At 55.5% G+C, this 24,885-nt stretch overlaps 1 protein-coding gene across 2 annotated transcripts in view; it reads right to left on the reverse strand.

Moving 5' to 3' along the window:
- The window catches only part of ATP9A (ATPase phospholipid transporting 9A (putative)), a 104,537-nt gene that overhangs the window by 30,675 nt on the left and 48,977 nt on the right, over positions 1–24,885 (reverse strand). For both annotated transcript variants that reach the window (XM_028524224.2, XM_036009970.1), the window contains exons 10-14: positions 20,515–20,591; positions 19,072–19,232; positions 17,354–17,496; positions 16,271–16,383; positions 7,968–8,180 (exon numbers count right to left, since the gene is read on the reverse strand). In XM_028524224.2, coding sequence (XP_028380025.1) covers positions 7,968–8,180; positions 16,271–16,383; positions 17,354–17,496; positions 19,072–19,232; positions 20,515–20,591 — 707 coding nt within the window. The remainder of the gene's footprint in view (positions 1–7,967; positions 8,181–16,270; positions 16,384–17,353; positions 17,497–19,071; positions 19,233–20,514; positions 20,592–24,885) is intronic.

Raw genomic sequence — 24,885 nt, forward strand, 5'->3', positions numbered from 1 at the left:
CGCCGCCGAAGCACCAAGGGGTTCAGGCCCTTGAGTCTGCTGCCCTCCACAGCCCGAGCTGGGGTCTCAGGGCACCTCGCGTCAGGTCAGCAGGTCATCAGAGCAGCAGCAGGGAAAGAAACCTCGTTCGGGTAAGTGAATGAACGAACGCACAGTGAGATCCGAACTTGATCAAATGCCAGACACCGGGAAGGGGTCAGAGGGGGCCGGTCCCAGCTCACGGGTCGGCTACGTGTTCTGCACTCGTCGGGAAATCCCTCCCTAAAACGCCCGTGGGAAGGATCCCTGCCGGGCGAACTGTCCCTGGCCAGCCCTTTCCAACGTGGTGGGTCCGCCCTAGGCCACCTGTGACAAGAAGCTCCAATGGTTTCCCTTTGTCCCTGGGAATGTGCGCCTGGGAAGTGCGCCGGGACAGGCTGAGGAAAGAGCCCTGAATTCTCGTCGGAAGCAAGGCCGCACTACCGTGAGAACACGCGTGTGTCTGACCTCTGCTGGAGGGCGTTCTCTGGTGGCAGGCAGGGCACACTCGACAGTATCAACACTCCCGCCCACAAAGAGCGGCCGGCCTGCCCTAACCCGGCCTTTCGGGACTGTACGTCTACCCAGACCTGAGACACTCTTCACCCGAGTGGGAGATTCCACGGTGCACCACAGGGTGGTTACGGGTTCGAATGCCGACAGGGGTTGGGCAGGTGGCAGACAGGAGAAGGGCAGGCCCTGCAGGGGCCAAGGGTAAACTGAGGCAGCGGCCACCCTTTTTTAAACTGTTTTGAAATCCAGCACGGAGCAAACGAGTCAGCATTCCGTGTTTAACAACCAGAGGGTCAGACGGTGGAATGAAGGCCACTGGTGTTCCCGATGCCCTTGATCCCACATTTGGATTTCAGGCCCGTCACTGAACTCAGATGAAAATCAGTGTCTGAGAAGGAAGAAGGGCAGCATCAACAGAGAAATGTAGCCATTTCGACAGGACTATGCACCAAGTGCGTGCAGGGCCAGCACTGACCCAGGGGGCGGAGCTCTGCGGCCCAGGGTCGGGCCGTGTCCCCGGCTCATCCGACAGTGCTCTCCGGTGTCCCCAAACCGCTCTGTCCTGCCTCCCGCAGCCCCCTGCCCCACCCCTGCGGAGCAGCCACATCCCTGCTCTCAGACCCTACCCCCTCGGTCAGTCAGTAACTCCAATGGAGGTGTTTCTCCTTCCATCCCCCTCTGGGCTCCGACCTCACCCTCGGGTCCCAGGCCATGGTGGGCATGGGGGGCAAGCCCCGCCGGCCACCTAGACCTTTCTGAGCCCACGCAGGTGGGCTTCCGGGGTCCAGCAGATGAAGGTTTATTGTCAACAAGCCCGGAAGCTCCCCACGATGAGGAAAGAGGGAAGTTCCACTGAGCTTGGGAGAACTAAGCTCTGAACACAGGCCCAGAGCAGGGCACGCAAGGGGACCAGGCAGGCAGGAGTCCCAGACACTCCGGAACCTCACCCGGTATCCGCCTGAGTCCCCCAAGCGCAGGTGCTTAGCTCTCTGCAGCACTCGGGGGTTCAGAACGCACTTTGCAGCCACTCTCCGTGGGTGGAAAGGCAGTACTGCAGGGCTGGGGGCTGCCTGGGTTTCATCCTGCTGGCCACGTGGCTTTGGCCGACCACATCATTGGCAAAACGGCACAGCCAGGAAACCGGGGGGGTAAGGGGTGCTGAAGCCCCGGTGCCCGGCACAGAGCAGGTACCAGTTCCTCGCCGCTGCCGGGGCCACCGCTGTCCCTGCCGTCTCTCCTCTAAGGGCCTGTGAGCTTCACGGTGTCAGCCCCTCCCCCCCGTCAGGAGGCCGAGTGCAGCGAAGACTGACCCAAAGTCACGCGGCTCATCCAGCTGGACCTGGGAAGTCCACCACGGCCAGCACCCCACGAGGACGGCGAGGAGGGGCAACTCGGAGCCCTTGTCGTTTGGGAGAGTTACGGGAGGCAGGGTCCCGAAAGGCGGACTCTCACTCCTGCCCTTGGCCGAGGACGGGCACTCCTGTGCCCGGGGTCCGCTGAAACCCGGCCCTCTGCGGCCAGCACGGTGCCACAGTGTTCCACCGCCGAGATGCTTTAGGAAGACGAGGTACTAAAAGCGAGGGGCCAAACTCTATCTATCGTGTATAATTGGGCTTTAAGTTTTTTTAAATGTTAATAATCAAAGGGCGAGGAAGACTGCCGTAGACACGAAGAATTCTCCCCGCCAGGCCGCTCAGGCACTGCTCACAGTGGGCGCTCGGGGGAAGAGGCTGGGAGAGGAGGGCCCCCGTGGAGACTTCGGGGACGGAGGTCTCAGGGCGGGAGAGAGACAGACGTCCCCCTCTTTGCCATGGGCACAGGGTGGCCACCAGGACATTCTAGACTTTACGGAGAATGTGCAGTTGGTGTCTCTGAAATTACTGAGCGAAGCAAGGTGTGGCCAATTACATCGAGAAACTTTTATTGATCCTCTCATGCAGAGACCCACGTGCAAACACCCACACATGCCGCACCCATGTACACACTCACATGGTGCACACATGCGCACACGCCACACATGCCTGTCTATACACACACGTGCAGACACATGTGTGCAGTGTGCGTGTGAACACACGACACAAGCACGTGTGCACGCTCACAGAAGTCCCACAGGAGTATGAAAACCATGTGACTTTCCAAAGGATGTTGCTTTACCTTCCCTCGACAGTACAATTCCGTAGTACAGAAACAAACAATTATGTTTCCGCACATAAGTTTGGGAAAACTCCGAGAAAACCTATACCAGAACATAAGTAGTTGTCATCGCTAAGAATTACGGGTTATGTTTATCAAGTTCTTTTTGGATCTACGACGTCTACTTTTCCTAGGGAGACCATTAGTGCTTGTGATGTTTAAAGTTGGAGGATTTCTTCTAATATGAAAGGGTTCATGGGAAAAACAAATCGGCGAGTCACGGGGTGGCCCTGCCTGCACCGCCTCGGCCGCTCACGCCAAGGAACAGACACATTAAAAGCCGCACCACCGCCATGATCTCTCCCGTCCCCACCACCCGCCCCCCCGCTCCAGGGCGCCCCCGTGTCCTGCCAGTGGCAGGATGTCATCAGGGCTGCAGCCGGCCTGCCCGAGGAGATCCCCTCCCTCCCTCCCACCCTCCCCCGGGAGCTACTGTCCCGAGGGCCCCGAGGGCTGCAATCAACAGCTGAACGAAGACCCTTCAAGGCCGCCCGGCAGCGTGTGCACAGGAAACAAGGTTAGGAAGCGCCGCTTTCTGTTACAGGAAATGAGCGCTGCCCCGACCGACCGGCAGTGATCGCTCGGGCTGCTCCGAGGTAAAACGAGCCCTGGCCCCTCCATGTACTCCATAAACTGACCTTGCCTGGACCAGTGATGCTTTTATCGATATAGAATTTCAAAGTTGGGATTCCAGGCGCAGCCGTGTCTGCGGGGAATCCCGCGGGACCTGGAACCAGCACAGCCTTCCGACAGGCCGGGCTGTCACGGCAGAGGTTTCGCCTGCTCTCGGTCATGGGGTCTGTCTACGGTGGTTTGGTTTGCCGTGAGTGACACGGCGCTTCTGAAACCATCTAGAAAGCTGGTCAGTCACTTACTAACAGCGGCTGAATACCCTCTGTTAGTAGGACTGTGGCTGACTTGTTTTCTCACCCACGATTTTCACTGCATTCTGCCATAAACACACAATAACTGCGCACCATGGAACAATCAAGTTGTGGGGGGGCGGGGGAGTACCATGAGGTAACACTGATCCCTGTGAAGACACTGAAGGCCAAGAGAAAACACGCACCTCTTTTTCCCCCCTCCCCGGACGTCACTCAGAAGCTTAGAGAAGCGAGACCCACCTGAACCCCAGCCCAAGGGAAGGACAGAATTGGTGACGGACTGTCACTGCAGCCAGAGGGGGCTGAGAAGCGCGGAGCACTCATTCCGTGCAAGACTCGCCCTCGTGGGGAACGCCACGCAGGGCCCTAGGACAAGCCTCTCGCAGCTCGGCGGGGGCCGAGGGCGTGGGACAGGCCCGGTGGAGCTCCACACCTGCGTCACAAGAGCCGGCCTGGGCAGCGACGCTCAGGGGCCGGAGGAGGACCCATCAGACCCCCAACATCGGGGACTCGTCCAAATGCCACCGGGCCCCAGAGGCTGCTGGTCCCCAGCCGGTCAGCACCAAGAACCCGGCCCTTTCTCACGTCCACTCTTCAGTGGTATCAGTGGTATCGTCCTCCCGTTCCCAAATGGAGTATCAAGATGGAACCGGCTAAACCCGGTGAAGAAGCAACGCCCAACCTCCGGTCGCGGTGACTCGAGTCCAGCCCGAGGAGATGGGGGGGACCACCCGTACACCCACGGTCCCTCCGTCTCCTCTCCTTCTGCACGCAGTTCCCACCCGGCGCTCGGCCCAGGTCGCCACACTCTTCACCCCTGAAGAGCCCGGTTCAAATGTCCGTGGTCACGGGCGAAATGGGCGTCTCCGCTGGGGCAGTGCCACAAACACCAAGCAGGCTGCACGGAGGAGTCTCCTGGGGGACATGTTCCATCGCCCAATCCCCCTCACCCCCCCGAAAAAGAGAGACAAGTGACAAGAGGCAAAGGCACATTCAAGAGGCGTTTCCTCTCCTGAGCTTCGGGGACACTCTGTGACGTTCCCTCCCCCACACCGGCTACCACTAGCTGGGGGCTCGCTGACCTCTCAGAGGAGTCCAGGCCCCTGACACGCTTTGTGTGCCAGAGAAGCCCCTTCCCTCTCACAGAGAACTAGGACATAACGGGAGCCCTGGAACACCGGTGGGAGGGCACGGTGGTTTAATGTTTTTTTTTTCTGGGAAGCACTCTGGCCATTCAGATCACAGACCTGGAAAAGACCCATTCGGTTTGACCCTCGGGCTTTACTGCCTGCCTGCCAAGGCTTCCAGGGGCCCTGCCGTGGGCTACCCCCCATCCCGCCCACAGGCATGGCCCCACGGCCCAGCCACGCGGGGGCACAAAGATGGGGACGGCGGCCAGCCCAGGTGCGGAGCTGAAACTCGAGGCTTGGGTGCTCGGCTGTCTCCCTCCTGCCACCCCCTCGCCTCGGGGACCCGGGCTGCAGGCCCGTCCAACACAGACGTCACGCAGCCACCGCAGGCACCCACACGTGCCTGCAGAGTTCGTGAACCCAAGCACGCCACTGCCAGAGACACTGGGTCTAAGGATGCTCACTGAGACGTTTGTGAGTGTCATGGCTGCACGTCAGAAATGCCCTGAGTTCCAGTCACGTGAGAACAGTTAAAGGTGTCAGGATACATACATGTGCAGTAAACCTGAAAAACTGGGGTTTTTGAAATAATATGCAAGAGCCCTGACGGACGTGGCTCGGGTGGTGGGGTGACACCCCCCAAAGAAAAGGTCTCCCATTGGACCCCCTGTGAGGGCACATGCCTGGGTTGCTGACTTGGTATCTGGTGTGGGTACACACGAGAAGCAACTGAATGGTGATTCTCTCCCTCTCTTTCTCCCTCCCTTCCTCTCTCTCTAAATATAGACAAGTGAAACCTTTTTAAAAATCACAATATTCAAGAGAACTGAGAAATAGCCATGGTAAAGTGTTAACTGAAAAAGGATGCTACAAAACCACACCTGCATTAAAATCCCCACTTTTTATGAAAAAAAAAAAAAAGAAAGAAATTGGAAGGCTATCTACCCAAATGCTCTCAGGGGCTTCTGAAAGAGAAAACAGTTTAGTAAAAGGACTAAACTTGGGCTCTGAAATCGAACTCCCCAGGCCAGAACCCTGGCCCAGCCACCGATGGGGCAGAAGTCGTAAGATGGTCTACGAAGGACAATGGCAACTTTACCAGGAAGAAACTCTGGGGACCCCATCCTGGCCACATGACCGAAGTTGGCATCTCCAAGAGCAGGGCACATCAACCTTGAGTGTCTCCTGCTAACAACACGCAGTGAGGCCAGGGCCACGAATGCACGAGCCCTGCACGCACCAGATAAACGTCAGGCGGACCCAACTGGGAGATGTGCTACCACACAAAACCACTGGCCCGCGATCTGGAGAAGTGTCAAGGCGGTGAGAATCCAGGTAGGCGGAGGAACTGCCTCCTGGCTGGAAGAAACTCCAGGGGCGTGGCAACTGAATGCTGTGTGCGCTCCCCCACACACGGGACCCTGATCTGGGGAACGCTTTGCCAGGGTTGGGGGGGGGGGGCGGCGGGAGGAGAGTAAAAATGTAAGCTAGCAGCACAGGTGTTGAAATCTGAGTGAGAGCGGCGGGTTAGAGAGCAGGACTGCGTCAACGTTCATTCCCCGATCTGGATAAATCTCCTCGGTTTTTAGGTGAAAAAGGAAACATTTTCACAAGTAAATGAGGATCATGTCTGCGGCTGACTCTTCAAAGACAAAAAGGGAGGATGATACAGAAAAGGTGCAAAAAATGTTCACATCAGAAGAATCCGAGTGAAGTTTGGGTGAATGGGAATTCTTTGTCCAAATTTCACAACTTTTCTGTAAGTCCGAAATTATTTCGAAACAAGAAAGTTTAAAAAATATCCTGGTGACTGCAGGCTAAAACCTATCTTGCTACCTCTGAATTTTCTTTTCTGAAAATAGCAACAGTAACGGTGCCACTTAGGTGCTGGGGGATTACATAACACACGGAAAAAATGGCAACAGTAGCAGTGCCACTTAGGCGCTGGGGCAATTACATAATACACCGAACACACCTCAGATGGGACCCAACGCTCTGGGAAAGTTGCCTATTGTTGCCCTTTATGGGTAAGATTGCAATCAACCCATTTTCCTCTTTATTGTCTTCCGAAATGTCCAAATTTTCTATGCTAAAAAAAAAAAATGCTCCCTGGCTGGTACAGCTCAGTGAATTGAACACCAGCTTGCAAACCAAAAGGTTGCTGGTTTGATTCCCAGTCAGGACATGTGCCTGGGTTGCAGGCCAGATCCCCAGTGGGGGGCACATGAGAGGGGCAACCATACATTGATGTTTCTCTCCCTCTCTTTCTCCTTCCCTTCCCCTCTAAAAATAAATAAAACCTAAAAAAAAAAGGTTAAACATAGAGCTACCAGGTGACCCAGCAATCCCATTCCTAGATACACACCAAGAGACAAAACACGTGTCCCCTCACACATATGTACCCAGATGTTCACAGCAGCATCACCCATTATAGCAAACACACACACACACACACACACACACAGTCCAAACGGCACCACCCAGTGGACGGATGAAGGGAACGCAGTGTTCCCCGCACAACAGAACACCTCTCACCCATGCACAGTCACGGAGTCTGACACACGGGACAACACGGAGAAGCCAGACACAAAGGGTCCCCTGCACGTGTCCATTCGTACGGAACGTCCAGAGAAGGCAATTCTGCACAGACAGGAAGTGGGTGTGGGGGCTGGGGGGAAACGGGCACGGGCACTTCCTGTTGGGGTGATGAAAAGGCACCCAGGTTGAGTGTGGTCGTGGTTGCCTAACTCTGTGACTGTGCTTAAAAACCCACTCACCTGTGCAGGTTCGATGGGCGGCTGTGTGGTGTGTGGGTTTTATCTCAGTAACACTGTTTGTTTTTCAAGGGGACGTGGTTTCAGTGGGACCCTGTGCCCCCCGTGGGTAGGGGCTGGCCGCTGGAATCACAAACAAGGCCCCGTGCGACTTCCTCTGGCCTCGCCCCCCAGATGCCAGCAGCACCTCCCCGCCCTAGAGGTGTCACAGACGCTGCCCACGTCCCAGGAGACCCACACCACCCCGGGGTTGGGGCCCAGGAGCGCTCTCAAGTCCGTGCTCCTGCTTCTAGGAAAGACCAAGTCCTGCACGCACTTGCACATGCATTTGCCCGGCAGCCCTGCGGCTCCCTGGCTCCGGTCTGCCCTGCCCGGGAGCCCCCTGGGGCCCACGCCTGCGGCCCGTGGGGGTCGGGCAGGGCGTCTCTGTCAAACCGCACCTGCCCCGGGCTCACCTCGTCCGGGCTGGAGGCCTGGTACACGCGGCACGAGTCCTCGTACTGCTTCTCGGCCTCGGCCTGGTCGGTCACGCCGTTGGACTCGTACACGGGCGTCACGTTGTGGCAGAGCGCGATGGCCTTCACGGCTTCGTGCACGCGGCTGCTCATGGTCCGCCGCACCTTGGTGGTGATCGTGGGGCCCTTCTGAGCCGGCGGGTCCTGGGGTTGCTGCAGCGGGGGAGATGAACAAGGGAGGTGACCAGAGGCCCCGAAGCGTCTGGAGGGTGTGGAAGGAAGAACAGCCAGGTGGGGGACCTGCTCTCCCCACTGCGGGTCTAACAGGGAGCTCAGGCACACGCTGCGATAAAGGGCATGAACTGTCAAGGATGTGATCATTTATGCTCAAGGAAAAGAAAACATGCAAATTTAAGAGAAAAATAATTACAATGTAGTGAATGTGGGCGGTTCTACCTGTGAACAGGTGACTCTGTCTGCCTTTGGGTGGGGCTGAGGGGACCCCCACAGGGAGGGTCCTGCCACGCTGCGAGTGATCCCACTGTTTCGGACCAGGGTCTTCGGCCTCGGCACTCAGGACAGACTTTCTCCGTGGCGGCCCAGCCCTGTGCGCTGGAGGCCATCTACCCACACCCCTGGCCTCGCCCCCTAGTTGCCAGAAGCACCTCTCTTCCCTGGATGGACCAGCGGATGTGGCCCAACGTCCCAGAGGGGCCCAGACCACCCCTGGTTCAGAATCGCCGTTTTAAATCAACTCTTTGGTTTCAAATGAAAAGACAACAGCGCTGGCTGGTGCTCCCAGGGGTACCGGCCATCAGTCACAAGCAACTCGGGGTGGGGGTGGGGACAGTGACAACAGGAATGACACCTGCCCAGATGAACGCACCTCAGAATGGTACCTAGCCCTGCCCTTCAGGCAGGCTTTTCAAGAGTACCTTTATTTAAAAGGGCCCTGCTGTGTACACGCTCAGTGTCTGCTCTCCACGCAGACGTCAGAGCCTTACGTAACCCGCCCAAGCAGCTGCTCCGCTGCTCCCACGGCCCTCGCCGTCCCCTCGTTCAAACCCCTCGGCACGTGCCTGAGCCTCCTTCCTGGGGTGAGGCTTGGGGAAAACGGCTTCACGCAACACAGGAAAAGTGTACCACAGGTTCACGACTCTGAGCTTTACTCCTGGATGAGCCGAGAAAAGTCACGTCGGCTCCCTGGGCCTCTCAGCTCCTGCCAACGAGAGGAGTGGGCTCCGGGGTGGGGTTCAGCCCAGACTCCACGCTCGAGCAGCAGGGATTCCCAGGCTCCCCGGCCCGGCATCCCCAGCATGGAAGGCAAGCAGCCCAGGCCTCTCTACGTCACATGTCGGGTGCCATGAAGGCCTTCCTTAGAAAAAGGGTTTCTAGCCCCGGCTGGCGTAGCTCAGTGGATTGAGCTCAGGCTGCAAACCAAAGCATTGCAGGTTCGATTCCCAGTCAGGGCACATGCCTGGGTTGCAGGCCAGGTCCCCAGTAGGGGGCGTACAAGAGTTAGCTGATTGATGTTTCTCTCCCTACCTTCCCCTTGCTCTAAAAATAAATAAATAAAATCTTAAAAGAAAAAAAAATGGTTTCTGTTGCCTTGAAATATAATAAAAACTTAAGACCCCTGGAAAATGACCACTGAGCTTATGGCGCAGTGTTCAACCAAACTGAGAGGCCCTCCCGTGGCCCACAGGGCCATTCGGATCAGCCCCCGCCCACTCTGCACCCGCCTTTCATGACGTCGTCCTCCGTACTCCCTGCTCCGGCCATGCCGGCCTCCTCCGTTCCTCAAACTCAGCAATGCTGCTTCCTGCCACAGGGCCTTTGCACTCGCTGCGCCCTCCGCCCAGAACGCCATTTCCCAGACCTCCGTGGGGCTGGCTCGCCCTGTCTCACCAAGGAGGTCTAAGTTCAAATGCCCACTCCTGCAAGAGGGCTTCTCTGAGCCCCCTAGTGGGCATTACCCCCTTGCCCTCCCCCGCAGAAGTCAAAATTCCTGCGGGTTACTGTCCCCTCTGTCTAAAAGTGACTCGTCTACCTGACGGCTGTCCTCTTAGACCACGGGGGCAGACAGCTTGTTTGCTGCGTCCCTGGTAAACAAACAATCTCCTGCCCCCCGAGGAGGAGACGGTGAGGGCCCTGGCTTTTCGGTCTCCAAGAAGAAACGCACATCAAATGGACCAGCCTCGGGTCCAGACTTTGAACTGCAGTCCCGGACGAAGGACCTGCAGGCGCCTCCCTGCCTCCACAGCTGCGCCCCGGGGGCTGGGGAAGGTTACGGGCGCACCGGGCGCTCCGTCCCATCAAAAACACATTGCGTCCGACGGGGGAGAGGCGGTCCGGTCTTGGAGAATGAATCGCGTTTCATACCCGTGAACGCGCTGGTCGCCCAAAATAGAGAACAGATGGGCTACGGGAAACGAGAAAATGGCTTGCGTTTAATTTTTTAATACTATTTTTAGCAGTGGCATTCGACTCCTCGGGTAATTAGACAATTACTAAATTATTCTTGTCATGCAGGCACCCACACCGCTCCGGCTTCCTGCTCCGTTAACCCCTGGTGTCAAGAGGACACGGGTTTCACTTCCAGGCCAAAGGGCACTGCATGGCAACCGTAATTAGAGTAATGAATCAGAACTACAGTTTAAATGAACCATTATTGGCCAAGTGCTTCTGATTATGAAGAATTTCACCCCCACGGTACGAAGAGGACCGGGAAGCTCCTCTCCACCGGGGAGGCTGAACCCAGAACGCTTTCTCCCGAGCTCTGTCCCACCCAGGCACCCACGCGCGCCTTCGTTTTCGCCCACGTCCCTCAGCACCTGGACCAGATTAGGACCTCGCACGAGGGGCAGTAACGAGGCCTCCGACCAAGTCACTGCTCCGGCGGGCAAGGTTTCGCCATGACCGTGGGTCTGAAGGCAAGGCCGCGAGTTCAGGGCGCCCTCCGCGAACCTTCGGGTTGTACACGCAGTCCGACTCCACGTCTACGGGAGCAAACGCTCCCACAACGCTCCGAGTGTGGGGTCGCACAGAGAGCCCCGACTTGTGCAAGGACCTCCCTTCCCTTTCAGAGCAGGGGGCCGTCTGACAGCCGACCGGAAGGTGGGGGCGACCGGCCCCGACCCACAGGCCGCTGGTTCCACGTCCCGGATTCGTTCGTTTCCCTCTTAAATGAACGCGGATCCCCTTCCCCACTAAGTTGCTTCGGGGAGGAGGGGGTCATAACCACTGATTCTGAAATTCTCTCTTAATTGCCGAGTAAAAGGCTCATTCGCACGCCAATGGCCATCCGCACGTATCATTAAGGCCCTGGTGATTACCGGGGGCGCTGCCAGTGTCGGCCGGAGGGCCCCATCCGCCAACATCCTCACATTCCCCATATGGAAGAGTTTCATGTTGTACAGTGTTTATCTGTGGCCTCCTCCCCATAGGCCCTTTAACCTGCACACATTTCTTCTTACTTAAAAAATACCAGGGGAAAATCAAAACAGATGTGGCGTCCACAGAGGCAGGTTACGAGCCTTTCTGCCCTGGGGGAAGCAACCGCTGGCCCTCTTGGTGGGGGGGGGGGGGGGGGAGAGGGTGGCAGAGCCCTGCACGGGGTCAGGAGCGGGCAGGGGAATCGAGACCTCCGTGCACAAAGGCACTGACGTGGGCCCTTGGGTGGGCACCTCATGCCGTCCAATGCTTCCGAGTCGTTCTGCGGCATCCCGGCCACCCAAAGAGACCCAGGGAACCAATGAGAAATAGTCCCCGGCTCCTCATTAGTGGCCCAGGGCAGGGGCAATCCCCACCGGGGGCTGCCTCCTGTGGAACAGGAAAGACCAACACAAAAACTAAATACAGAGTCACCACGAAGATCAATTTTCTTTCTAAATGCAACTGAAACGGCACCACCACCGCCGCACGCAGTATTCAAGGACATCACAGGTGGGCGGCGATGGGCAGGCACGCACCGCGAGAGGGAGGGATTCCTGTTTCGATGGCCCCACCTCACTCCCCAAAGAACGCCCGGAGCTGGTGCCTCCGCACAGGCAGGCTCACAGCGGCTGGTTCCAAATGAGTCAGCTGAGTTACAGGCCGTTGGAGCGACTGCATAAACACAGTGCTCGCTACTGAACAGTAGACACCTCGGGGCACGACCAAGGCAACACATTTCAATACCCTGAAATGGAGCCCCAAGGGTCACAGGTTCGATTCCCAGGCAGGGCACAGGCCTGGGGTTGCCGGTCAGGTTCCCCAATAAGGGGCGCGTGAGAGGCAACCACACATTGATGTGTCTCTGCCTCTCTTTCTCCCTCCCTTCCTCCCTAAAAATAAATACATAAAACCTTTAAAGAATTTAAAAAAGACTTAAAAAAAAGAAATTGAACCCTAGATAACACAGGGGTTCTCCCCTTGGGTGATTCTACCCCACCACTGATGGGTGAGGCTGCTACAAACATCTAGACAGTAGAGGGCAAGATGATGCTAAAACCCTAAAATGGCCCCGACTGCTATATAGCTCAGTAAGTTGGGCGTCTTCTCGCAAAGTAGAAGGTCACCGGTTCAATTCCCGGTCAGGGCACATGCCTGGGTTGTGGGCCAGGTCCCAGCTGGGGGCGTGCCAGAGGTGACTGATTCTCCTGCACATCGGTCTCCCTCCCTCTCTTGCCCCTAGAAGGCACAGGACGGCCCTCACAACGAAGAACTGTCCATCCTGATACATCATGTGCCAAAGCAAAAAAACCACGACACAAAGCCACAGACACCACAAAACCAAGGCCAGGAGTGGGGGAGGCCCAACTGCACAGGTTGGATCCTGTCAAGTTAAAATTTCACTATTGTTGTTCATTGTGGGTTTTCGCATGAATTTTGAGTTTTGAAAATGTTGCATAAAGACTATGATTTATCTTGATTACTATGATTTTGGGGGGGGTCATTCCCATCAAATTTTGCTCTCAAGGTGGATACCCCCACTTTTCTAACCCTAGTCAGTCCGAGCCCTGTTATAAAACTATTAAAAATGATCGGAATCGCCGACATGAGTGAAAAAAGGAAGTTGGACGGTATTATTCTAACAGTGGTTCTTAAACCAGAAATGCTTCTCGAAATGAACAATAAATATGTTAAGAACTTTAAGAAATACAGGCATTTGGTTCCCCTGCACTTAAGGAATGCAAGAGGGTCCAGCTCAACTCTAGTTAAAAACGATTGCGGAAATATGATGCCTTCTTATTGGAAAGAAACCCAGCCCTGGTCGGGTGGCTCAGCTGGTTGGGGTGTCGTCGTGTGCACCATAAAGCTATGGGTTCAATCTCCAGTCGGGACGCGCACCGGGGGCAACCAATCAGTGTCTCTCTCTCACATCAATGTTTCTCTATCTCTCTCTTCCTCTCCCGCTAAAATCAATAAACATACTCACGAGTGAGGATTAAAGAGAAAAAGAAACACACACACCCCCAAAGAAACAAAGTAAACCATCATCTCTCCAGACACACAAAGGCAGAGAGAAAGTTTGGCGTCTTACCCAGGTGTTGACATTGGTATTTCTGCGTGATGTTAATATGGGTGATTTCAATGGTTTTTTTTTTGTACTTGTCTATTATATGTCTTTTGTCTCCAGCCAAAAATAAATGCATCATAAAGAAACAATGGAAATTTTTTAAATGAGTGAAAAGCAAAGCAAGCTGTGTCCCAGGGAAAAACGCACAGGTAAGAAAATCTGCGTCTCCGACGGAGGCAGAGCGCGGAAGGAACGCAGTCCGGGAAGCAGGAAGTGGTCCCGGCAACGCGACACCATCGTAGGCAGAAAAGAAACCAGAAACTCACAGTTTCACCGACACCCTCGTTAAAAAGGAGCAGGGAAAAAGAGCTCAGTGAGTTCCAACTCTAACAAGAATCCTGAAACAATACCGAGACAAAAGATTAAGTGAAAACTGACAGTTCGCAGATCAAAGTGTGTGGAATCGTATCCATTGTGATTCCTGAAAAACAGGAATTTCTGAGCACAAACAGCTTCGCGGCATTCACAGAAGCCCTGGTCTGGGCCTTCCATGGAGACACGTATAGTAACAACAGTCAAAGACGCTTCCACTGGCTGGGGGGAATAAGATACAATAGATGACTCCATATTCCAGGTAATACAGACCAGCCATCTCAAAATATTTTGATCATGTAACACATTGGGGGGAAAATGTTTGAGTGCCCCCATATAGGTATGTTTACCTTTGCATAATGTATTTTGTATTGCAAAACAATTAAAAGGTGAAATTCTGAAAAGATACGATAAAAATAAAAATAAAGAACTTCTCACAGTATTAGCTAATATCAAAGAAACCAACATCTAGTCAGGGAAAGGGATGCTGGGAATTATAATCGACTGAAAATTATAATTCAAGTTGTCACACCTGCTACTTAATGACAACAGGGAATGAAGTTCTGGCGCACGCCACCACCTGGGAGGGCTCCGCAGACATTATGCTAAGTAAGGTGAGCCAGCCGCCAGACACACTGTGTGGTCTCACCTCCGAGAAATGCCTGGCACTGGCCGATCTACGGAGACAGAAGGTGGCCAGGGGGTTGCCAGCGGCTAAGGGAACAGGGAGGGTAGGGGTGGGGATTCTTCTGGGGGCGAGGGAAATGTTTGGAGATCACATAGTAGTGACGGGAGCACAATGTTGAAAATATACTGAAAAAATGCTCAGAACTGTACACTTTGAAGGGGTAAATTTTATGGCTGGGGCATTATATCTCAATTGTGGTTTAAAGGTAGCAATAAATAAGTAAGCCAAAGGGGAAAAATCGCCACATCAAAAGCCTGTCCTGGTTTGATCTCGTAAGCTATTGGCCCTTTTCCTGAGGTTTACTCGGGCTTGTAGTAACACACTGAACTTCTCCTGCCGGAGTCTTTTCAAACCACCTGCCTTCTTTCTGAGGTTACTTCCGTTAAATAACCTCCCTCAAGCCCGCCACCTGGACACTCCCTAACCTGCAAGCCACATTTCAACGTTCTGGAAAAAACTCGTCGTAGAATTCCGACTCCTTCCGCAGGGCACCCCAAGGGCCAGAGCAAACAAGACGCTGGTCTGATACGTGGAGTGGAGGGGGGACAGCAGGGGGATGGGGGGTCCCTGGGTCAGTCTCAAGACCATGAGTAAGATTTAAATGCTGCTGTAATTTTGAAGATGAAGCTAAAATGTGAATTTTGGAGTCCACAGAGGCAGACACTGATGTTCTGGAAAACGAGGGCGCGCCTCAGGTTCCCAGCAGGTGCTCCCAGACTGTTGTACCTGGGGGGCTGCCTGGTTCACCTGTTGAAACCGGGTCTAGCAGTTCTGACCGTCCCCGGGGATCTGACCCCGGAGAGCTGAGCACTGTGCTCCACACGACACTGTTACAAAAGTAATACTGTTACCAACCCAGTGACACATTCTGCAGATCCGGTGAATGACGCCTGGATGGGCTGGAGGAACCCTCTGTGGGGTGGTGGGCGTGTCCTGACACGGACTCGTGCCCATGGCTCCATGACTCTCTAGTTTACTAAAAAGTCATTGAACTGTGTGTACACTTAACACAGCTGACTTTTACAGTATGTAAGTTACACCTCAAGGAAGGTGGAAAACAAAACCCCACGGGGAAGCCTTCACACCTCTCATCACGAAAACACTCATGTGTCCACTGCAGGGCTTCAGGCATCCCGAGAGGATACACCGGTGGGAAGGTGCAATAATTCTGGGCTTGAACCAACCTCAAGATGGCCTCACCCCAGACACTGAGCTCTTTTAAACCCATGGCCAGGATGGGCAAATCGATTTATGAGCTTCGCTAGGCAAGGTTAGAAGTTCAAGTTCACAGTAAGCAGTGGCGTTTTCCGACTTTGAGCACTTTACAAGGGGTGTGGCCTGTGCTGAACCAAAAACGGGCCACAAGCGCCGCCCCACACCTACGTCCTGAGGAGGAACGGCTTCCACAAACACCACGAGCTCTTAACACCACCATCCACACAGGTGAGGGCATGTCTCCTGCACGGGGAGGGGGGGATACACCACGACGGCGAGACTGTCTGGTACGGTCATCAGCGGGCCAGCGGTGCTGCGAAGGGGGCGGAAGGGGGCTCAGCCCGGAGCCAGCGAGAGTGACAAGCCACACGGTGAGCCCTCAGGACAGAAGTCTCAGTCCCCGTGAGGACAGTACCCGGGGGGGGGGGGGGGGGGGGGGGTCACAGGTCATGCTGAGCTCCGTCTCGATGAAGGTGTGCGTACACAGCGAGGACCTGCGTGGGCGGCAGGACCGAGGGCGGCAGGTACCTGGGTGTACACGCTGAAGATGTGGCTCTGCACCTCGTCCATGGAGTCCAGGCCGTAGGCCACGGTGCCCAGGTGCAGCCGCTTGAACACCATCTCGTTCTGGGTCAGGGTTCCTGCAACGCAAGGCAGACAGGTGACGGGGCTGCATCCTGGAGCGGCTATTGGCCTTAACGGCAGTGACAGATCGGTTTTGTTTCGTGGTTTGTTTGGAGCATGTACTGTCCGTCACACGCCGGTTGTAGCCCCGCCCCTGCTTCTGCTGTGGGGTTTTGCTGGCCCGGAGCCCGATTCCCTGTCTTTTAAACACGGCATCCGAGGTTTCCTCGGGGAAATTACCCCTCCCCTCATTTCCTGGGATGGTCCGGAGGGAGTGTCAATCAGGGTGCCTGACCATTCCACTGGCCAAGAGGGCGGCCCGTGACACACGCTAGTCCAATCGGGTTCTATCGTGAAGGAGCCTGAACCTCGAGCAGACAGAGACCTGCACCCTACAGAGACCACCGGGGGTCCTGACGCTGCCACACGCGGAACTTTCCTGAATTCTCTCCTTCCTGACACTCGGTTTTTCTCTGCTCTGGTGAGCCACCCCGGGTCTTTGCAACAGGTTCCCTTTCATCCCGTGGACACTACATGGTGGAGACGGAGCTGGGACTCAGGCCCCCCACCCCACCCCGCTCCCCAGTCCTGGCGCTTCACCCCCGTGACACCGAGCTGGGGCACGGTAATTTGGGGTGCGAGGTCAGGACTTGAAGCCAATCTGCCTGAGTTCAACGGCGGCTTCTAAACAAACCAGGCAACTTTTGTTCCGTGTCTTCGCCGTTAAACACACCAGGCTAGGATGAGGAATAACTAAGTGACTACATGTGAACACTCCAGAACGGTGCTGTGCACAAAGGTGTCACTAAAGCTTCGCTGCTATTATCATCGTCATCGTCACCAAACAACTGCTCACCATCAAAAGCCGGGGAAAACGAAAGAGCAGCAGCAGGCATCTCTGTGACCTTGAAAAAGGGTCCACGCACCTTCTCTCCTGTTGGGTCCTGGGGGTGTGAGGGAGCGGGAGGAGGGGGGCAGGAAGCTCACCTGTCTTGTCGGTGAGCAGGTACGAGATCCGCCCCAGCTGCTCGGGGATCGTGCTGGACCGAACCACCGTCCCCGGGATTTTTGAATCCCTCCGGATCACCCAGCTGTACACGATCTTGCCCATGTCCAGGTTCACGCGCAAACTGGCGAGGAAACCAGAGCAAACCGGTTAACGGGGTCTACGCAGGGCTCCTCGCGTCTTCTTCTGTGAACAGCAAGCGCTCTTCGTACACGTCACTGGGGCCACGGCACCTGGAGTCACTCCCCGGAGCGGCCCCTGCCGGGGCCGAGTCCCCAGACGCAGCCGGGGTCAACTCCGCTGTCCGGCCACCCGAGGGCCACTCGCCGTGCCCATGACGCTGCTCTGGCGTGGGCCATGGTCACTCACCACACAGAAGGGGTGGTTGTGTGTCTCACTGCTTCTGAACTCCTAGCCCTCTGAGCTAATATATTTTTGATACTACGCACATTTTTAAAAAATTTTTTAATCCTCACCCAAGGATAAATTTATTGATTTTAGGAAGAGAGACAGAGAAACATCAATGTGAGAGAGAAACAGGGATTGGTTGCCTCCCATCAGCACCCTAACTGGGGATCCAACCCACAACCTTTTGGTGCACAGGACAATGTTCCAGCCAACTGAGGCACCCGGCCAGCGCCACACTCATTGTTTTTTTAAGATTTTATTTATCTATTTTCGGGAGAGGGGTAGGTGAGGGGAAAGAAAGGGAGAGAAACACCAGTAAGTTCCCTCTCGTGTGCGCCCCAACCGGGGACCAGGGCACCCATGCGTGTGCCCTGACCGGGAATCGAGCAGGTGACCTTTGGCTTTGCGGGACGATGCTCCACCCACTGAGCCATGCACCAGGGATACACTCATTTTTTTTTAAATTGAGGTAAAATATATACAACATAAAGTTTACTACTTAAAGTGGGCGGTTCAGAGGCACTCGGGACGTTCACACTGCCGTGCGACCATTCCTATCGTCCGTCTCCACGAGTGTTCCATCTTTTCCGACCCGACCTACTGCAGTCCTCTGCTGCTGGGAACCTCTGGCTGTTTTTCATGAGGACCTATTGCTTTTATCATTTTTAAACCACTTATGCGGCCTCCAAATGAGGCAAACAATCTGTACGTGTTTCCATTGCTCACCGGTCACCATATCACCATATTTTTCCAACAATAAAATGTACACCCCCAACCCCAAAAAAAAATTTGGGAAGAAAAGGGCGGGTGCGTCTTGTCATCCGAATGTAGGTTTACATTTACATTGGTGAACTATTGTTATTTATGTTATTAAATATTTTACCACACTTTTTGCTTCAAAACTTTTTTTCCTATTTTCCCCCTCTAAAACCTAGGTGCGTCTGATGGTCCGAAAAATACGGTGTTTCCTGTTGAGCCCAGACTGGGGCCCGGGATCCTTCTCAACACACGCTCCCCACGGCCACTACCACCAACCCCTGGGAGCTGGCCGGCGAGATGCACTCCACTGGCATCCCTACTGTGGCCTGGGCGAGACACGGCACGACATTCCGAGCAGAGAGTCATTCAGGAAAGGATAGACCATGAAGCCACGTGCTTTTCGGACACTGCAGCCCCAGCGTGGCTCACCCTCCCGCCCTGGACTGTTCCTGGTCCTCGCTCAGCCCAGGGGCCGACTGGCGAGGAGAGGACACCACCCCGGCACCCAGACACAAGCTCGTCCCCTGCTCACCTGATGGGGATGATGTTGGAGAACAGGAGGAGGAAGCGGATGATCTGCAGGTACCAGCGGCCGGCGAAGTGCTGCAGCGCCACCATGACCAGGGACACCACCACCAGAGCGCCGAAGAGGATCTTCGTGAGGCAGTTCACTTCCAGGTCGAACAGGCCAATCTGGGGGCGGGGCGCAAAGGGGAGCTCCGGATCAGCAGGTGCAACCCATAGCCCGGCTAGATAACCGCCCTTCGCCCACCAGCACCTCCACACAGGTGAAACCTCCACCCAGGTGAGACGGCGGGACACCATTGGTCCCTGCAGCTTTGGTCGAGGGCACTCAGCACAGGGGGCAGGCTGGGGTCCCTAACAGACATCCAGTCCAAGGGACCTCAGAGAATTCTGCTGTCGGGTTTTCCTTGGTGACTTAAGAAGACCTGGGCTTGGAAACCCACGAGCAGGTTCCAGCTGTGCCTGCTAGGGCTGCACCGCACTGCTTGGTCGCCGTCCTGCACATTTTATTGGTTGCTGTCCTGCACAGTGACCAATAAAATGACTCAGCCCTCTGCCCCAGCACCGCCCCACACCCTGATACAGCCGGGCCCGGAACATCGGGGCCCACACTGCTGGCGGCTCCCGATTTTTAGGCGCTGCACGAATTAACATCATCAGTTTAGTAATTACCTATTTATTTTAGCGTGTATTTTTTAAAAATGTAACTAGCACAGCAAACCCGTAACTTCACAGACCTATGGCCCAAGATAAGGCAAAGGCATCGAATAAATGGCATTTTATTCATCATTTATTCGTGGTGGGGTGAAAATGACCAGAGTTTGGGAAACACAGCACCTGTCGGAGGGAAATTGTCCTGCAATGCTCTGACCTAAAAACTGGAGGAGGGGCGGGGCTGGGAAGGAGGGCCACAGTGCAAAATGAGCATCACGCAGCCGTTCAGCGGACCGCAGACCCGGCCCGCAGAGGGTGGAACCCTGGGCCCACCCTCCCCACCCCCCCACCACCACACACTCAGGAAGCACCTGCTCACAAGCGGAGGTAAGGGTTCGATGAGATGCAAGCAAAGGACCCCGAGTGACACCTGGCAAACAACGGTTTGCTTTCACGTAAAAGCTTGTAAAATGTTATATGTTCAAAAATGTTTTGGTCATAATCCTTTTTAAATTTCAAAAAATAAAATAAACTTTACGAAATAAGTTTTTTAAATCGTGCGTATTCGTATACATACATGAACACCTACTTGTGTACTACAGGCATCACGTGTGCGTAGCTGTATCTACGTACACACGTGCAAGTGTGCAGAGAGACAGTCGGTTTGCGAAAGTGAAACAACACTGTCAGGTGCCCCCTTTTCCAATCTGGCCCCTCGGCCCCGGCGCGGCCGTCACAGCACATCAGCTCGCGAGGTCTGCCAAGCAGGGGACGCGTCCCATGGCCGCGCACGCACCTTGCTCCGGGGGTTCGAGGTGTTCATGACGCTCCGCAGCTCTCTGCCCGTGTACAGAACGACGCCCACGACGGTCCCTGAAACGAGAGCAGCGCGGCACAGAGAACCGTCAGCGCAGACTGGCAGGCTCAGAGCCCGCACCCCCGGCAGGACGTCCTCCGAATCCAGTGCCCGAGCCGGGAGCGTGTCAGCGTGCTCGCGCCAGGGCCGACCCACGACCTACAGCCACATGGACCAGGGAGGTAGTGGTCGGCCGTGTGCAGCAACTTGAGCTTAAATTCGATGAAAACGAGATCAGATGCAGCTCCTCACTTTCCCTGGCCACACGGGGCAGGTGTCCAGTGCCACACGGGGCTGGCTGGTTAATGCCCAGGACACTGCTATCCGCAGAAACTGCTGTGGGAACTCACGGGCACGCCACCGTCTTCTACGTTTTTTGAAAATTCTTTATTTTTAGATATAGTGGAAGAGAAGGAGTAAGAGGACAGAAGCATCAATGTGTGGTTGTCTCTCACGCGCTCCCCACTGAAGACCTGACCTGGCCCGAAACCCAGGCTTGTGCCCGGACCGGGAATCCAACCAGTGACCCTCTGGTTCGCAGGCCCGCGCTCAACCCACTGAGCCACTCCAGCCAGGGCTCACCCACCTTCTTACAGCGCATTCCTGCCCCTGAGTCCGGCTCCCGTCAGATTCTGTGTCTGTCTAGCACGTCTGTGGGCGGTCTGTCTGTCTGTCCAGGTGACAAGTCTTTCCCGAGAACCACACCCACCCCCTGGCCCAACACAACCTGGCGACGAATCAAAGAACTGCGAAACCAACCATTTTTAGCCCCGTCATAGTAAAGAAAATTCCAAAGACTGATATATCCAGTGTTAGCCAAGAGGTGGGGTTTGGCCCCTGTTGTACCTGCTGTTGGCGGGAGCATAAACTGGAACTACCTACTGGGGGTGGGGGGGGATGAAATATCTATCAAAAATGTATTTTTGTGTCCCTTTTCAGCAGGTGCCCAGAGAAAGTTCAACACCACAGCAGGGAAGGGAGACAGTCAAGGAGGGAAGCAAGAAACACGGTGACCGTGGAAGTGCTGGGTGCTACGGCGGAGACAAGCAGAAGAGGAGACAGGAGAGGAGGCCGGGAGGAGGGCGGGGCTGCGGTGGGTCCTGGGTGTCGGAGGAGCTGGCTCTGAGGTGAGGACACCTGAGCTGAAACCCGAAACACGAGGAGGGGCCGTCCCTGCCGAGCTCTCAGGGCAGGCCCCGGGAATACAAACCGCCGGTCTCCGCTGGAAAACGCAAACCCCTGACCCCCTCTCCTCCGAGCAGTGCTGGCAGGAGAACAGACAGAAACTCCGAGACACACGCCCGGTCTCAGTAACCCCAGATGAAGGGCTGGCTGGGCCTGTGTCCCCTGGACAAAGAGCCCCCAAGTCCCTCGAGTGGAATGTTTAATGCACGCAGCGCTCTGCGCCTGGCAGATGGCAGGCCGGGGGAGCGCGCCGGCCGCTCCCAGGCAGGTGGCCGGCTCCAGTGCATGCAGGCCTGTCGCCACGGCAGATGGTGGGACAGGGGGAGCCGAGCCTGGGCCGAGCTCCCTCACTGCACTCTTGGTCTCGATGCCCAATGCCCAAGGTTTGAGAGGTTTCACGGGAAACTCACAGAACTCTCTCGTTTGCTCCCGCCTCTCCTGAGACCTGTGTTACTACCGAGAGCTCCCAAAGGGAGGGTCCCTCACTGGCACCAGCCAACCTCACCGCCTTTAATGCTGAAGATGGCCTTCCCCTCAACATCTCCCTGCTCTCAAGGCTGAAACGGCCACCAGGAGATGTGACCCGGCCTCACCCCAAAGAGAGAGCACAGGCCAGCACAGCGCTTTCAAGGGGTTGAATTCGTTAGCAACTTTCAAAGACAGGAGCTTGCATGAAAATAATGGAGGTTTCTGGCTTCTCCTGGAAAACTAGAAGGTCTGATGACACTGGGCCCACGCACCTCGTGGGACCCCAGCCTCTCCCGCCCAGCCCTCTGACCCCTGCCTCCTACACTGTCACCTCTGCGGCCCCTCCTTGCTCTGCCTTCAGAGTCCCTCTCACCCTCCGCAGCCTGCAGACCTGCCAGCTGGCCCCCCGCCAGTTCCTCCAAGGCCGTCACGGTCGGCATCTCACGAAGTTCTTCCTAATTCTGCACAACAGTGTGGTCCCGGGGTCAGGACTCACTGTGATCCCTTTGTTCCTGGTCGGCAACAAGAGAAATGTTGGACCCCGGAGAGTGAGTATTCGGCAACGTTTAAGGCAATTAGGCACTGCTGACTCCCGAGCTGAGCAGGGGACAGATCGGCCAGGCATTACCAACTCAGACCTCGAGGTATGAAAGGTACGACCTGCATGCTGGTTGTACACAGCAGGGCCCAGGCCCACCCGCTACAGATTTGGGGGGAAGAGTTGGGGGAACCCAACGAACTGGTTCCTCACCACTGAGAGTCTCAGAAGAGCTGGACAAGAACACCTGGCCCCCGTCACCTCCAGGCCACCTTTCCTACCAAGCCTCCCCACCCCTTCCCTACCACCGCCCTGGTGACTCCTCAGCCAAGCAGCACGGTGCGGGGTTACCATGGCAACTGCATCCCTTACAGGTTGATGCTGAACCTCCAGTAACCTACCCTGGCAAGCTTTATGACAGTTTAAACTTCCAACTAATATGAGCAGAGTGACCAAGACACAAGAGTTAGATTCTACAGGAAACACCGATGCAAAATGTCGTAAGATTTAGGATTATCCTTGGCAGCCATTTCTTGAGCGGAGCACCAGAAGGAAATGGCTCAAGTTCAAGTCCATGTTTGCGTTAGAATCGGGCTGCAGTGAGAAGCCAGGGGAACTGAGGCCAGCTCCGGAAGTGCTAAACGCCCAGCTCCGCAGCCTCCCTCCGAAACATGCTCCCGCTGAAGTGGATGGCAGGCAACGCTGGCGGATCGGGGGAATCCCTGCTCTCTCTCCCCCCACGTCGAAGAGAACAAAGAGATTATTAATTCAAACAAGTGAAAAGAAAATGCATGTTTTAACTCCACAATGCATGTCAAATGAACTGTCTCAGAGTCTTCTCCCCCCTCTTCAAGATTCCAACTTGCCTTCCACTCGCCTCCTGCCAGGAGATGACTGCTCCAAGGCTGTGTGACCTTAGGCAAGTGGCTTAACCTCTCTGAGTGTCCATTCTGCATCCCACTGAACGTCCTCATTTAATGTTGTGAGACCGACGTGAGAGAATGGCAGCAAAGCACTCAGTAAAAAGTGCCTGATAAATAGGATGGTTGTTCAACCCCGAGGGTAAGGCTGGCAACAAGCCTCTCCACCTCACTCCCTCCACCCCAGAATTCTCTGCGTCTGCCCCTCCATCCCTCACCGTTTTACTGGCTTCAGAGGAAATTCACAGAATTCGCTCCCGTCTCCTCTCCCCTGACACCGTTAGTGTGCACTACACTTACAGGAAACTGCAAACCCCAGGAGAGGGGAGACCAGGGTTTCCTGGCACACCGCGTGGCGCTGGGACCTAGCGAAGGAGACTGGCATCGTTAGAGACAAGTGTTCGGTCAGGGCCCACTTCACGGAAAGAGGGAAAGCAGGAAGGAGGGAGAGGAGGAAATCGCCAGAATGAAACCGGATGGGCATCTCCCTGCACAGGTCCTGACTACTGAAATGTTCAGTTAACACAATCAAAACAAGGGCCAAACTAAACACATCGAGGCCGTCAGAGGCCAGGGTGTGGCCGGGCAGTGGCCGTGCAGAATCTTAAGGACCAACTTCTCATGTCTGTTGTCACCAGGGGAACCAAGAGACGGCCCAGACGACGCGGCCAGTGCAGGCAGGCAGGAGAAGAGCACCACGGCGAGAACCACAGGCAGAGCGCGTCTCCGTCCATCTGTGTTAAGCGGCGTGTCTGTGGACGGTGACACCCGGCGGCCTGGGCCCTCCCTCGTGCTGGTCGTTCCCTCCCCTTGTCATACGGTATCCGGGCTGCATGTCTGTTGTACCGAGGGCCACAAAGAGCCATCAAACAGAGGCAAACGGGTTCACAGCAGGGAGATGCTGAAAGGGGAAAGGTGGATTCCTCCCATAGCAAAGGCAGAAGGTTCCCGGTGGTGGAATTATGTTAACGATAGTCTATGTTGTTATGTATCATATACTATATGCTAGTAGCTGCACAATGAGTTCTGCTTCAGGAGTTCAAGTCCCAGTGCACCTTTTACCTGCTGTGTGGCCCTGGGCGAGTTACTCAACCTCACTGAGCCTCGGTTTCCTCATCCACAGAATGGGGACAATACTGGCACCCACCCTCACAGTACCTTTGGGAGGGCTGTGTGAAATGTGTGACGCACAGGGAGGGT

Source organism: Phyllostomus discolor, chromosome 9 (assembly GCF_004126475.2).
Source record: "Phyllostomus discolor isolate MPI-MPIP mPhyDis1 chromosome 9, mPhyDis1.pri.v3, whole genome shotgun sequence".
Taxonomy (NCBI): domain Eukaryota; kingdom Metazoa; phylum Chordata; class Mammalia; order Chiroptera; family Phyllostomidae; genus Phyllostomus; species Phyllostomus discolor.